Here is a 16,669-nt window from a genome sequence, read left to right as displayed (position 1 = left end):
TAAAACTGTTAAGTTTGGTGAGCAATTCTATGCCTCCTCCTAAAATCAGAAATTTACATGGTAAGACTGTTAATAAAGTTTTAAAGTATTACATACAGGTAATCCTTGTACAAAACTGGCATGCAGATTTGGAATCAGTACTAAATGCTAGACGTTGGAAAGAAAGAAAGGAGTTAAATTTCATCCAGATGTAAAGACAGCAGTTGCTGACTTAATTCACAGTGTGTTACAGTGAATTATCATGGTTGAGTAAATCTCAAAGAAGTGTTAGATAAGCACTTTTATGACTTCAAAGTCACAGAAAGATAAGCGTTAGAAAAATGAAATAGGAAATGTTCAATACTGCTATTTGAAAAAAAACCTCACAATGTAAAATAGGTGAAGGTTTATAGAATACTTAATTGGTTTCTAACACTTCTAAAGTTAGAGCTTTAAATGAAAACTATACTGGTCAGTGAAAGCTCAATTAAAGCAGGATCTTGGTGACCCTGCATCTTTCCTTTTTTTAATTTTTAGGATCTGACTGGTTTTACTTACTGACACAACTTACCTGAAGTCCTATACTGCAGTAAAACCAAAAAAGAATGTATGTATGTTTACCAATACAATAGGTTAGTATCTGGAATTTAAAAACATCTTCACCATTATTTCCATTATTTAGTTGTGTGTGCTAACACTCCCAAAGTAGTAGCTTTACAGACACTCAGGATATGAGTCCACACTTGAAAACTTAGACAATCCAGCACAAATTCAGGAATATGTTAAGATTACTTAATGTAGGATATACTTCAGAAACAGGTCTTTAAGACAGGCAATGTGCATACAACTGGACATGGTAAAAACTAATTTGTCACTGCTTATTCTATGCAGTATTTCTCCTTTCTATCACTCCATAAGAAAGCATCATAAACTTAATACTGCAAAGTAGTAATGAAAAATTCTAAATTTTCATAAAGTGTTTTATTAAGATTATTTATTACATCATCAATTCTATTTCTGAATAACAAAGTTCACAGATGAAATCCTGACATTTTTATGAAATCAATATGCTGATAAAACCATAAAATGTAAATGCATAAATGTAGACTGATAAAATGCAGATCGGTAATCAAATTCAAACCATCATTTTTTGCTACTCCAATTAACATATGACACTAAGGGAGTTAAAACAGATTTTTTCTTTAAGGCATAAAGTTTCCTTTAACTAGTGATGGCCAAAGCTGAAAATAGCTCAACAGGCCATTAGTTACTGAAAAGCTTCCTGATTGATAAGTTCATTGCAAGTTCTGTAGATTCCATCCCAAGAAACTGCTTGAAAAGTGGTAAATAACTAAGAGTGGTAGAAACTTGACAAGGTCCTCTTTACTTTCCTAGCAGGCAAAGGGAGTTTATTTTTCTGAAGTCTGATGAACATTTGCTAATTTGTGAGCAGGAAGAAGCAAACAAGGTAATTCTTCAAAGATAGCAGTAGCAGGATCTAACTAATTTTGGCAATAGTAATTTGGGCAATAGTCAACTTAGTAAAGTTAATAAAGAATTTAAATTAAAGGAGCAAAGAGATACAGGATAGAGCATTCCATAAAGTTCAGTGGAAGTGTTACAGACATGATGGGAGATGGTACAAAGCACATGAAAATATTTGTCATCTCCTTTTCTAAATAAAATGCTCTGGACAGGAAGATAAGAGCTTACAAACCTCAAGGGTTTGTGTAAATGTAGCCTGAAAGGAAGAAACAAAAGAGATCTGTTTTTTACCATGTGAGGGAGCACATCCCTACAAAAAGACACAATATCTGGGTTTATCTTTGGGTAGCGGAAAATTGTGTGGTATGGAACATTTTATAACACATTCACTACAGCTAGGAGCCTCATAGAGAGAATTTTGGAAAACACAGTCACCCATGTCATTGTTCAAATTAGAGACGGCAGCACCTCTCAAACACCTAAAATTCCAAAGACTGCTTGCAACTAGAGACTTAAGACTCTGACGGACTGTCATACAGAACTATGGAACTGCAACTATTTGCAATTGTAGACTCACTGCAGCAAGTGACTGTCTATATAATGTTTCCCCTAAAAATAAAATTGAAATCATCAACTCACCACTTGTCCATTCTGAGGATTTTTATGCGCATATGGTGGTCCACGGATGTGATTCCACATCTGACCAGATGTCATAGCAAATACAACACACTAGGAAAAATAGAAAAACAATATGCTTATTAACTTACCATGATGAATTGAACAGAAAACCATTCTGCTGGTGATTCTCGCTTTAGATACGTAATTGTTCCCCTAACCAGACACAGTATCTACCACTATTTGAATTTGAGCATTGTGTGTTCAGATGTGTTGCTCTCATAAAATTCTCAATCACTTTTGTTATTCTGAAAATGAGTTAGCTCAAGAGAGATTTTCAAATCTCTCTTGAAATAATCCTATATTTATGTGCCACATTTGCACATCTATATGGCAACAAGCACTTGGAGCAGTAGAAGGTATTCATTGTAAATGTTCTGGAAACTAGTATTTAAGATATATACAACCTTTCATGAAAATATTTCTGTCTCTAAATTCTATATAAATGTTTAGCTTATCTTTTTGCTTTCAGGTGTACGAAATCAGAAAAAATCCAGTTATTAAAAAAACCCCTGTCCTATTTTATAAAATTCTCATTGTGTGTCCTATATGAATGTGATTTATTTTAGCTATGACAAATAGCAGTGATTGAGTTGTTAGAAAAGTGAAATTCCCTACGGAGGAGCGTGAAGTTAGGTTAGAGATACATGACAACTGTAAAAACAGACTTTAATTCTCATAGAAGGTAATTATGATTCTCCTAAAGAGGAAAATATTGTGTCTTTTGATTAACAAATGAGAAAAACAGAAACAGGGAACTTGTATAATCTCAACATGTCTTGTGTCTTATCAGTATAGATAATCCTTAGAAAAATTACAAGATAATTTAGATACAGTTACATATATGCTCATTTTTACTGTATATCAATATTCCCAACAGCACACTTAAGTCATACTTATGACTTAAGTCATAAGTAGATGGATCACAAATGTAAAAATTCATACCATAATGTCTAACTAAGCCAGGGTTTACTAAAAGCCTTTAAGGATTTTCCTTAAAGAATCCTTAGTAACTCATTTGTGAAGTAAATATAAGCCACTGGAGCTCTGTATCCCTATAAATGCAGCATTGTCACCTCTAGTAATATGAACAAATTTTGCAAGGCCTTACTACTGAATCTTGTCAGGCTTTATTCAAATCTGTCTTGGCTTTCCTGGTTTTGGGTTTTGTTTTGGTGGGGTTTTTGTTTGGTATTTTTTTGTTGTTGTTGTTTGGTAGTTGTTAGGGTTTTTTAACTTCTTTAGCTGAAACAGCAATTTTTCCAAAGACCACATGACTATGTCTAGTTTACATTACAATTGCTTATCTTCGTGTGGCTCATTAATTCCCCCCCCCCCCCCGCCATTCTGTTTGGGATGAAATAATATGACCAACACACTGATGCAGTGCATCACACTGATGTAGAGACAGCAGAACTGTAAACACAGGATGCAGTGTACCAGTATGGAATGATAAGAAAGGATGCACAGGATTACACTGGAGACCCCAAGCCTATAAATATTACACCAACAGTGAACAAAGAAACACAGATATGGGAGTTCATCAGAAACAGTTTTAGGACTAACAAAAGGAACAAAGGACAAGCATCCAACATATGGAAGACCACCACCATTTACCCAGTAAATTATGTAAAATTTAATTGCAGATCAGTGAAGGAAGCAAAAAGCACGAAATAGCCCCTAGGACTATAGGCAAGGAGGAAGAAAGCAGCAATATCATACTGCTCCCTGGAGGAGAACCTGGAATGCTGACAACTCACCATAGTACCCCATCACCCCAAACCAAAGCATGATCTCGAGATATAGAGATAAACAGTGGAAGAGTAACCATGACATCAGAGAAAGGCAAAGACACTAAGAAGTGTGTGCAAAACAATTTTAATTATGCTGTTATGATTAAGACTTTTCTCTCTTGTAATAGAAAAGATACATTCTCATATATGGTTTAATTATAATTCTTCCTTGTAGTGTTAAGATTTTACTTACAATAAGAACAGGTTCTTGTCTTTAAATATAAGGTGTGTTTCATTTTGCCCTTAACAGGATTTGGAATGTAACAGTATATTAATTAATATGGCAGATGAAGGCATACAGGTAGTGATTATTAGCAAATGGATTATGTTTTAATTAATATTATGTAACAAAATGAAAAGAGTATACAGTGACATTACTGGAAAAGAGTAACAGATAGTTATTTCTATACCTTGCAGACTGTTTTAGCAGAGAAATTTATACTGCAATTTTGGTGATGAATAACACAATAGATAGCTTATGTGAAAGCACAAAAGTATAGAAACTGAAAACGTGGATAACAAAAGTGAGGTGAAAGATATTTTGAAAGGCAAAAAATTAGGTGAAAAGTAAAACACTGAAAGATAACAGATGCATAGAGTACAAAAATTAGGTCTCTGAAGGTGAGTCTCCTATGAAAAATCATTTCTCTCATTCTTAAACTATTGTTTGAAATTTACATTCTCTAGGGTCAAATCTAGTTCCATAAAGAAAGATTAAAAAGACTCCAGCTCAATTTACATAGTCATATATTTTATAAACGATAAATCTCTCAAATTAATCAAGATCTTTAATGCTTGCCAATACAAATACCATGCCGTTGAGACTGTAACATCTAACTAAAAAATATCTAGGAGACACAATAGTGGGGAGAAGAAAATGTCGAGTATTAAGATTATTGAAAAGCAAAGACTTAACAATATGGTTATTTAACTTGAAGGCATCATTCATATTCTTTCAGTTCAGACTGCTAGTGACCAAGGAAACTAATTCAGTACACCACATACTGGATCTGCGATGATTTCTTTCCATCATGTTCCTTTTTACGGTGTATTTCAAAATGACTTTTTCAGGAGCCAGAAAACATTCTCCTGCTTCTCCCTAGTCCTCTTCCAATCTTCATCTATTTTAAGTATCCTAAGAACAGAGCACTTCCATCATATCCCTTAAGTAAGCATTTGGTATGCTACAGATAGCACTTGACATTCAAGTTCATTTTGCTGTGTTCTATATTCTCCAATTACAATCATCTGGGTATAAAAAAAACCCCAACAGTGGAAACTATAGATTTCTATTGTATACATACATACCACTATTTGCAGAACAGATGCACACATCTAAGATACATCATGCTGATGGCATTCCAAATGGCATAGTTTCCATAGGATCCCATGGCTTGGGATCCTAAAGTTTCCAAAACACTTAGTTTACTCACCATTACTGTGAGTTCATTTTTCCCAGGACAAAACTCTACCAAATTAATTCCTACAAATGATCAATCTGTACCATGTGGTTAATGACTTCATATTTACTCTCATATGCAGAGAAATGGCCACTTTCTGCAGTTTTCTTGGATCTTGTCAAAGTTCAAAGGACGAAAACTGGAGTACAGGAGAAGATTCAAGCCAAGGCACTATGACACTTTTTCACAGAAGAGTCTCTACTTAGTTCTACAGAGAGAAGTGCTACAGACCTTTCATTGTGGCACTAAACCTGCATTATATGGGGAAACTGTTGTTTAAACATGTCTTAAAATGGCTTTTTGTGGTCTCTTTGCAAACACATGCTTCTTCTTCCCAACACCCCCCACGGTAGTGTTATCTCAGGAATGTCCTGGGAAGGTGTCCTGAGGTGTTTTTCATTGGTCCTTTTTAACCCCTTCCTGTGATTGGGTTCCTGTAAGCCCCTTGAGACTTCTAATTGGTTACTCTGTGAATCCTCCTAAACCCTATAAATGTAACATCCCCAACAATAAACTCCTCTTGCCTCCTCTCCACGCCTGGTGTCCTGTCTCCGTGCCGGCCATGGGGCCACGTGCGGGGGGGGAGGGAGGGCACCTCTCCCCTCCAGGCTCAGGGCCTGAAAAAACCCTGAGATACCCCTGGAGTTCCCTTTCCCCATCCTTCAAGGCGTCGGAATGGTTCATCAGATGGAGATGGAACTAGAACTGGGCCGCCCCACGTCGTGGGTGGGGAAAGGGATCCAGATTTCATCCTTCTGCTCCCTTCTTTCTCTTTGTCAGACTCCAAGAACAGCACTAACTGCTGCATGTCACCTGATTTATCAAGGGAGTTGAGGGTTTTTTCAGAGTTCAAACTATTTTAAGAGTTTCCAGATCTAGGCAGCTTACTCTGCATCTAAATGATAAAAGCAAACAGTTTAGATCTACATTTTTGACTGGTGTAGCACAGAGAGGGAAAGAACAGTGATTTACTACAACATAATATGGTTCCAAGACCAAATGTCCACAGGAAGTCTTCAGTGGCAAGAAGTTCCCCCTATTATCAGTCCTAGTTGAGTACACTGTATGTGCAGACAGGTCTGCTCAAGGACCTTGTTAACAAATTGCAAGTGGTATTTTCTTGATGACTTCCATCCTCAGTTTCACTAAGGGGGAAAACTGCTTTGAATTCACCTGTGGTGCATATTTGTGTTTAAATGGGCTGCCCAGGGAGGTGGTGGATTCTCCGTCTCTGGAGGTTTTTAAGATGAGGCTGGACGTGGCACTTAGTGCCATGGTCTAGCAACTGTGGTGGTAGTGGATCAAGGGTTGGACTTGATGATCTCAGAGGTCCTTTCCAACCTGTCTGATTCTATGATTCTATGATTCTATGAAACCACAAGGCTACTGCAAACAGTTGCAAGGTAAACTAAGCACCAAGAGTCCCAGCAGAACACTGAATTGCTAGCAAGACACAATTTCACAAGCACATCAACAGGAGTTTTTAAACTGTTCTTGGTCTTGCCAACTTTGTCAAATGATTTGTTTTGGTTTAATATATCCTTTCTCAAAGACATAAGTTTTGTTTAACACTATCTGCCAGTTCATTAAACAAAATTACTGGAGATTTAAAAAGCCATTTGGAATGCATTTTGAAGAGAAACTTCCTATTAGCAGATACCATACAAAGCCAATAATTAGATTTCTTTTCAAGTTTAGACCCAAGAACATGGAAAACACTTTGTAATGTAAGAAAAATAACAGAACTTTAGATTCATTTATGACTAGTTAAATTCAAGTATAGTTTCAAAAAAAAAAAAAAAAGGGAGACACAGGCAGCCAGTTCTGCACTTAATTTCTCTACTGTTCTGCATATGTAAGTTTTAACCACCTCACAATTACTGTTTAAACAAATGTAATCCCTCCTATCCAGTTTAGCTTTGCTTTTGTGCTCAATGAAAGCTACTGAGCTGTGATATCCATGCTCAATTTCTACCTAACAATCCATCACTTATTAGAATCTCCAATAAGAGATATACAATTCAAGGACAGGGACTATAACACAGAAGCAAAGACAATGGATTTCTGTATCTTTAAATGTGCATTCAACTATAGGAAGAAAAGGAAATTAATAATCAGCATTTTTTGCTGTTCTTTTGAGATGCCTATCTACTCACACAGAGGAACCTGACTTTTTCTATGTCTATCTTTGAATAAAACACATGACCTTTTTTCTTCTCATTCCCAGAAAGGGGTGAAGAAGCCACTAGTAGCCACAATACCCTTCAAGCTCTCTTAGACCAATAACTAATGATGAATGTATTATGTGGTATAGATACTGTGGAGTGTATCAGCACAAAACATTTCTCATACCCATTAACTGTTCTGAGAACAAGTAAACACACACTTTATCTCCTCATTCAAGTGACCTGACATATTTTGCCCAATACAGTCAGCTCCTAGGGAGCTGCCATTCTAATCTGAGCACAGAATTTTGCCTTCCCAGATTTCACAGCTATATAGGCAAATCTGAAGTATACACATAAAATAAAACTGAAAATTATATGCAGAAAACCACAGTGACAGCCTGGTAAATTAAGTGCTTTCAAAAGACCCCTAGGTGCCCACATTCTAGCCAACAGAACATATAAACTCTCAGCACAAGTACTGTTGTCTAAAATGAAGCAATTCCTCATCTAAAATGTTAGAAGCTTGCCTGGTTTATACTGTCTGACCTTTTCTTCTGCCTGCTTAAGAAATTAAGAGTCCTGACAAGTGTCTGAATTGCTTCTTGTTATCAGCATAAAAGGACACGATTCTGCAAATATCTGAGGACAGAATTCCTTCCTCATCTTGGTGTTGGCATGTCAGAAGGAAAAATATCCATAGATGAATAGCAGAATTTGAATTAAAGTCTAAGATAAACTAGGGGATAAGTAACGCATGTGATCTCAAAAGACATCTTTTGGGATATTATGTACTGTGACTCAGTCATTCAGGTTTGTCATTCTAAAAGTCTGCTGGGTGATGTTGCAAATGAAAATGCCTAAGGCATACAAGATACTACCAGAGTCTGCAGTGCTTCAATGAGGGGATGAAACCACAAATACTGCTGTTGCACAGTCTAATGCTGAGGACAAAACCAATTTAATGGTTTTGTGTGAACTGACATTGCAATTAATGTGTGAGATGAAAACTCTGGTCTTGCTTCTGAAAGTCTATCAAAACCAGCACACGCATTCCTAAATATTCTCCTAAAACAGTGTTGGAAATATTGTCTATGAGACACAACACTTTGGTATCAATGGAGTTATTGAACAAAAACTCAGTTAATCTTTCTGGTATCCTCTGTTCTGCTAGTAAAAACAGCAGAGGTGTTTTATGCTGAGAATTTTCTTCTAATTTTTAGCAACAAATTAGTCAATCGGGTAGAGAGGCACCATCCATTTTTCATTTACATAAAAAGTATTCAACATTTGGGAAAATAAAAGTTCTTCAACTTAGTAAACTAAGAAGCTCTAAAAAAGCAAGAAAAAGAAAACTAGAGAGTTCTCTGTTTGCAATGACACAGTCACTGAATCCCAGGATCTTTATGAAAAACTTTCAGTTGAAATTAAAAAATGTTATTTTAAATTTAATGAATTAATGCTAACGAACGCTATTTAATGAATGCTAGTTACCTAACAGTACAACATCTCCCAAAAAACAATCAAAACACAAACCTACAGCTTTTAGAAAAGAGCTTCCATGCTTTCTCAATTCTTTATCATCTGAAAAAAAGAACTGCCAATAAGGAACAAGATAATTGCCTATACTTCTGTTAAAAACATGGGTTTCCTGTAGTTTTTATGCATCTTGCCAGGCTTTCCCTATTTAATTTGCTTTTTAAAGTTCAAAGAGAAAAAAAATTAATGAAGAATATAATTATTTAAAATTAAACATTTATTTCTTATTTATACCCTTCATAAAAAGCATCTTACTAGACACTATCTTCTCCATTTTTCCTTTTAATGAGCTTTTATCAAAAAAGATGCTCTAAGTTTTACTGGTAGAAAAAGAAGTATGATCTAAGGGAATCATAACTACATGATAACTTAGAAGGAATATATTAATGACTGTCCATTTTCTTCTATGAATTCTAACATATTTTAGTTATTAACTGAGGTTATTTGTGCAAAAGCCTGCAATCTGGAGCCCTTGTTGATTCCATCAAAAAGAAGTTATAAAATTTAATTGTATGGCTGGGTAAATCTGAATAAAACCAAAAGGATTTCTGGTAACTGTATGATCTTTGACAAAACATCATTTTGCAGACTATGGGGCTCTAAAAACATTGCGAAGTCAGAAGGACAATAACAATTAAAATAGTGAAGCACTGGCTCAATGCCATGATTAATTACTATATACTTTTAGATATAAGAACATTTTCTAAAACATCTTTTCAGTACTATTAATTTTTAAAGTAACCAGAATTTTATAGGAAACAGTATTAGCAACAACAATAAATGGCATTAATGCCATTTTAGTCCCTTACTTTTTGATACAATCAGCAGGATAGCAATTACTGAATGGTATTAACAGAATTTCTTTAAATATTTGATTCCATCTGGACATTGAACCTGTCCACAGGAGTGGAATGTGATTATAGGTTTTCCACACTGCAATTTACAGTTACATTCAGATGCAATGTTCAGCTGTCAAGCTGCTGCTAAGGAGAACGGCAAATATTCTAAGAAAGAATTGATGTGTTAATTGTATTAATTAGGAAATTAATTATGTCTTCAACCATTTATTGAATGCAGCTTGTAATAGAATAATTCTATGATTTGAAGAACTCATTTTTAACCTCTGCAAGACAAAAAAACTAATTCCCCAAAACATTCAAACATTAAACTTTTGATCTGAAACTCAGAAATATGAAATTGAAATGAAGTTACTGTCTCTAGAGATACAATGCATGGTTAAACAAAGGAAATACCAATTATTACATATCTTTATTTGATTTTTGACACAAATGTCTGTTTTGGTGTGTCAATTATTGTTTTACTCATGTTATTGCTAAAGATCAGGAGTTCAAAAAATGTTAGACTGATACACATAAAATGTGAGCTTTCTGGTGGCAGTACATCTTTAAAAAGTATTATGATCAAAAAAACCTCATAATCTAGAAAAAATATATGAAACTAAACATGACAGACTTACTTTGGAAGAGGAATGTCAAAACCCTGTGCTAGAACACAGGATACTTCAAATGACATCCTGCAACAAGGAAGACATTCTGCCTGTGGCTCTCTAGATCAAAAGGAAACATCATTCTACCTGAAATCTAGCCCTACAGGTAGTTTATTTGAAACCTTGTTCTTTATTCCTTCCTTAATGTATGGTGTAAATTAACAAACTGTTTAAAGAATGCATGCAAAGTGCACTAGTAGGAAAAGCTACGATACCACATGAGAGAAAAGAGAATTATCAGTAACCACTATTCAAGAGAAATTCCAAATATTAAGGAATTGTGAACAAAGAGCTGTCTTTAAGATCTTATTAATAATTCAGACATAAAAATTAATTAGTGCTTAACAGGTACCATCAGCTGAAAGTATCACAAAAAGAAAGTATCTTTTCATATTGTTGAATCACAGCAGAATAGCAAACCATATAGCTTTGAAAAGGCAAAACTGATTATAAGATACATTAGTAACCTACTTCTAGCAGAGCTAAAATATACAGCCCAGGTTAAAAGAGACCTCAAAAGACCATCTGGTCCAAGCTTTCATGGGAAAGGGAGCCTAGATTACAAATAAAATATGAATGAATGCTGATGCACAAATAAACTCACATTCCATCTAAAATCGTAGCCATGTGCTTTCAAGAAAGGTCAATTCATATTGATTCAAGTTGAGAAAAATCTTTTAAATTATCAAGTGAATAAATAATGATTTCAATAGCAAAAGAATAAAAGCTTGGTTTATATTGTGCAAAACACATGGACAAAATTTTTACAGGTACTGTTCTTAATTGATAAAACTACTAGTACAGCAGGAAGGAGCTCTATTAAGCAGCAAAATGCTGAACTGGACTCGATAATCCCAGATGCTCTTCTAGTGTTGGTAACCATGCTCTTGACGCCACATCCCTGAAAATTAAGCCTCAGATGCCGCTCCTCAGATTTTTCCTCTTCTGTCAATCACAGTGATGCCAGAGTAATGAGTCCTTATTGATACACCCTAACCATCTTCTACCATCCTTGCATACTATTGCCTATCTAAAACTATGACAGCTGACTATACTGCAAAGTCCATATTTTCATCACTCTATTCATTTGTTCGAAAACTGTGATATAACTAAACACACTGCAACACACTATTAACTAAATTAAACCTCTATTCATTATTTATGGTTTTGAGGATTTAGTTGACTAGTATTTCAAACAGACTTTCCTCAGAATTAAGGTTCTAAGACCATCCTATTCTCATTTAGGTTAACTGTAGAATGTTAAAGTCAGTACTACTGAAATCAGTTTTGGATAGAATTCTCCCTTTTTATTTGTTTCTCAGATATTTTATCGTCTTACAAACATATAAAGCCTTTTTTATTTTTCTCAACCTTTCATCACTTGAAAGTGATATTCTGACACCAATATCTACACTAAATCAATCATAACACTACTGATTTTACCAAAAAAGTAAAAGTTGAACCATAGCCATAAACATCAGTAACATTGATTTTTGGAAATATTTTCATATAAAAGTTCAAACAGAAATCTGCAGCTATCAGAGAGTTTGCTAATTTTCAGTAACTGATACTCACTGGTTATGAGAATTAGACCCAAAATCTAGATTATCCATCTTTTTCTGATAGTATCATTCTGAACAATGTATTAATGCAATGGTTTTTAATTTACCATGCAAGTAATGAAGACACAAATATGCTAGGATAAGAAACTAATAAAAAGCAAATTAGTAAGGAAAATCTGCATACCAGAGCTGCCATGGCCCAACCAGTTTTGTTGTAGATGAACTCCAAATTATTTCTTCGTAGATACAACAAGCCACCAACAAGAGATACCAGAAGAGCCAGTGCAATTGTACCAGAATAGTTAGGAGGCCTGAATACTCTAATCTGGAAAAGATAAATGCAAATACAGATTGTAATAAATGCACACATACAGATCATCTTCCATATAGATAAATATGGAGCATCTGAAATCTGGATTCAAAGTCAGCAAGACTAATCCCTAAATATATTTAAATAAGAAAAAATAGTACTTCCTTTAATAAGCACATAATATGAAAAAAACTTCACGTATAATTTTGAACTTTTCAACTCCAAAACATTATTTCTTCAACAGATTTGCAGGTTCTATCTGAATTAGAAGAAGCTACATTCAAATCTATTTGTTTTGTACACAGTCTTGCAAAGCACATTTTACTTCTTAACAGCTAATTATCACTGCTTGTTTTCATCCAGAATAAGACTACAGAAAATTTAACCAAGCAAGAATGGAATATAATCTGCAAACCGCAGAAGTTACCATAAATACCATGAATGTTATTTTCTTAATGTGTTCTAGAACCTTCACTTGACAAAAAAAAAAATTAAGGAAAGATGTAATTTGTCATCAGTCTGTCTCAGACTACAAAGATATATTTGGTTTCAACTTTTAAAATGTTGAAAGACTTACATGAACATCTGTTCTGTCAGCTATCCATTTAGCTAGCTGCTCGGCTGCAAATCCGATTCTCTGCAGGTCAAATGTGTCAGCTCTCTTGGGTTTACCTTTTGGAGGAAAATGCATGAAAGTCGGAGCAGAGTTCATATTCAACTACAAAACCAGGAAAAACAGCAGGAAAAAGAATTAGTAACCCTATCCTCAAAATACGACAACACAGTATCCTCAATAATGCAAGTCTAATTAGCACAAAAATATTATTTGCCTCCATACATTACATTTTTAACACATCTTCATGTATAGTCCTCCAAAAAGAATGCTCAGAATATTCCCTCCAGTAGATTCTTCAGGATGTTTAATTATTCAGAGTAATTCACCCACAAGCTTTTCTGAGTAAGAGTATCTTATGCTTCAAAGTTTTCACATGCTGTAAGACCTTTCCTGTAATTGGTAAAAGAGAGACCTGCACTCATCCAATTTATTAAAGTATATCAGGGAGATATTCAAAGGGAGTAAAGAAGCTTGACTTTTTTCCCTTGCCCAGCTCTCACGAATCCAAAGTTAACTAAACTATTCATCTAGCCTTCTACTGGCTGCAAGACCGACAAATCACGAGTGACTAGTCTTTTTTGAATCCAGAAAGGCCTAGATAACTAGCACTGACTACATAACTTTCCCTAGAAAATCTTAATTCATGTGTTGATGTCACTGGAACCATTCAGAGGATATATGAAAATTCCCGAAGGTGATAAACAAACAGATTTCCATCTACATTTGCCACTTGAAATTCTGACTTCAACTCTGCTAGGTGGTAGAGGAGAATACAGTTTTACTACATAAAATTCCTCCATGTTCAGGACACCTCAAAAATAGTGCAAAAAAGCACTTTAGAAAATGAAAATGTAAATAAACAAAATCAGAGGAAATACTTAAAGATTATGCAATATGGAGGTCTTTAAAAAAAAAAGGCAGAGTAAGCCTGTTTGTTTCATTCCAGAATAAATGAAATTAATTTTACATTACCCAAACTTAATCTTTAATCAAGTACAGAACTGAATTTTTCAACAGAAATTACTAACTATTAAAATGTTTTTAATCTAAGAAAAAAAATATCCCTCTTGTTTATTGAACTGTTTTGGAAATAAAAAATATTCCAAGAAAGTCTAAGACAAATGTTGTGAAATAGTTAAATGAAATATAAGGTACAGAAACATGTTGAGATGCAGAAACCTTCTGACATTGGATAGACTTTGGGGGCAGTTGGCCTGGAACTACTTTACCATTTCTCTGTAAACACGGCAAAAGCTAAAAAATGCAAATTGTATTACCTTTGAGGTTTTTTGCTATGGCATCAATATTACATGACTTGTTTGTACACATAAATGTTTGGTCAGAATTTCCCCCAAATCCACCTTAAAACAGTCATTAGTACAATGTATTCTTAACACTGCATCTCTAAAACTGGCAGGAACCTTACATATTGATGTTTAATTTCATCTACATGTAAACATGACTTTAAATGCATACCATTCAAAATAAAACTGAATCTGTGCTCTGTTACACAAGGAATAAGTTGAATTGGACTATTCTAACGTATTGATTGGCTTAAGGCCAGATCAAACAACATATATTGTATTATTATAATCACGTAAGTTACAATAATACAAATTTTTGTAAAGCAAATCTTTAATTTGTAAAGCAAAATCTTAAGCCACTAGTAACCATTCTTTACACAATACATTCTAATATTTCAACTGGAAGTAAAAATATTTATTAAAACCAGTAATTAAACTTTTTAAGTATTTTAAAAATAAATATTAATCTTTTCCCCCAAACATTTTAAATCACATACTTCACCAAAAGGTGTTTAAAATGTACGGAGAACTTCAAAGCTTTTCACTTCTCTTAATATGCATTTTTAGCTTCAATCAATGGATTAATATCAAAGAAAATCATGTCAGTATTTAGTATTAATTTTCAAGGGATGTATTTTGCCTTGACTACTCAGTTTAAAGGGAGACAAACTATTCTCCAACAGCTGATTTTTCACTCTTTATAGCTAATATATAAAATGTAAACCATTCTCTTCTCTTTTACCTGAAGAACTTCCAGGTTAATTCAAATATTATTGAAGTTGAAGAATATTGTATCACATAAAAGCAATTAGTTAAGAGTTTTTTACCTCTAAAGAGAAAATAAAGGAAATCTTTAAATGCAAGTGTTATTTGCAATGTTCTTCATTCTAAAAAATTACACTAACAATTGTCTGGGAAAAAAAATGCACATGTATAATGCAATCTATAAACAAGGATTACAAACTATGCTTGGAAAAACTAGAAGTGGTTATTGGTAGAATTTGCCTTTGTTAATGTCATAGAAACTGCAGTGTTTTTAACCAGGAGGAAATTGTATACAAAACACAGAGGTACACACCTACATACAGAAAATAATTTGTCTTGCATTATTTGGCAAATCAACATGTAGTTCTAAAAATTAACAATGCTTTACAGTGTCCAGCATTTACCTGTTGAAAAACATCTGCCCCTTCATCATAATCCACTATAGTGAAAAACAGTTTGTTTGAAAAAGCAGATGAATAGCGCCATGAATTAGCCAGTACTTGATATTCTTCATTAGCTTGCCTGTTAAGGAAAAGAAACAAATGTACATCCACATGGCATTCACTGGCAAAAATTATGCTATAACCAGCTGCAACAGCTAAATAAATTACATTTTCAGTATCATTCTCAACACCCATACTATCAGTTAAAACGTTTCAGCTAGTTATGCAACTCTTTGCTTCAAACTCGTCTTCTCCAAAATTATAAAATGTGTTAAGGTAAACTATACCAGAGACATTCCAAGATGATATTAAGAAAAAATAATGTTTTCCATATGTAAAATCTCAGAAAACAGGAGTGGTCTATATGGCAAGTCTAACAAAAATCTGCTAACAGATCCATGCAAGCAAATGCCTATGTTGCCCTTGAATACAATATCAAGATTTACTTGCTGGAAACAGTTACAAATAAGGAATTCTGAAACCAGTGGACAAACAACACAGAATTGTGAAAGTAGCAGTCTTCCTAAAACAGCAGAGCCATAAAAAGAGAGCCAAAGAAACTGCTAAGCACTTGGGAAATGATCCTAACCAAATAAACAGTAGGCTTGTAAGTAGCATATTAAATTACAGATTATTTCTCTAAAACTTGTTTTAGAAGTGATAATTTTGTAGAACAGAAGGTGATTTGTTACTACTCAAATATGTCAGAAAGCCTCCTCTTGGCTTTACTCATGGGTCTATAATCAGGTCAGATTTTTTTGAGGTTTTGCTTGTTCACCTGTCCACTTTAAATAATAACTAAAAAACCCAAAACAAACAAACAAACTCCCCCAAAAAACCAAATAAACCCCCACCACAATAAATCTGAAATACAACAAACAAAAAAACAAAAGCCCCCCAAACAAGCAAAAGAACAAACCAAAAAACTTTGCCCTGATTGCACTAAAAGGAAGGGAAAGGGAATTAATTCTAAGAGAATAATCTCGGGATCTTTATCAGCAGAGACATTCTCTAAATGCACAAACATAAACCCACAGATTCTTTAATAGGACAAATCAATATCAAC

The 16,669-nt window shown here is 34.2% G+C and overlaps 1 protein-coding gene across 5 annotated transcripts in view; it reads right to left on the bottom strand.

Moving 5' to 3' along the window:
• TUSC3 (tumor suppressor candidate 3) overlaps positions 1–16,669 on the bottom strand; it is a 108,606-nt gene that overhangs the window by 50,867 nt on the left and 41,070 nt on the right. For all 5 annotated transcript variants that reach the window (XR_003526452.1, XM_027636037.1, XM_027636036.1 and 2 more), the window contains exons 3-6: positions 15,565–15,682; positions 13,053–13,193; positions 12,350–12,490; positions 2,104–2,193 (exon numbers count right to left, since the gene is read on the bottom strand). Coding sequence is in view for 4 of the 5 variants with exons in the window: in XM_027636037.1 (XP_027491838.1) it covers positions 2,104–2,193; positions 12,350–12,490; positions 13,053–13,193; positions 15,565–15,682 (490 nt within the window). In the remaining variant the exon portion in view is untranslated. The remainder of the gene's footprint in view (positions 1–2,103; positions 2,194–12,349; positions 12,491–13,052; positions 13,194–15,564; positions 15,683–16,669) is intronic.

The sequence above is a fragment of the Corapipo altera genome, unplaced genomic scaffold (genome assembly GCF_003945725.1).
Source record: "Corapipo altera isolate COAL_440 unplaced genomic scaffold, ASM394572v1 22b, whole genome shotgun sequence".
Taxonomy (NCBI): Eukaryota; Metazoa; Chordata; class Aves; order Passeriformes; family Pipridae; genus Corapipo; species Corapipo altera.
The sequence above is the reverse complement of the archived record's forward strand: the minus strand, read 5'-3'. Positions and strand labels throughout refer to the sequence as shown.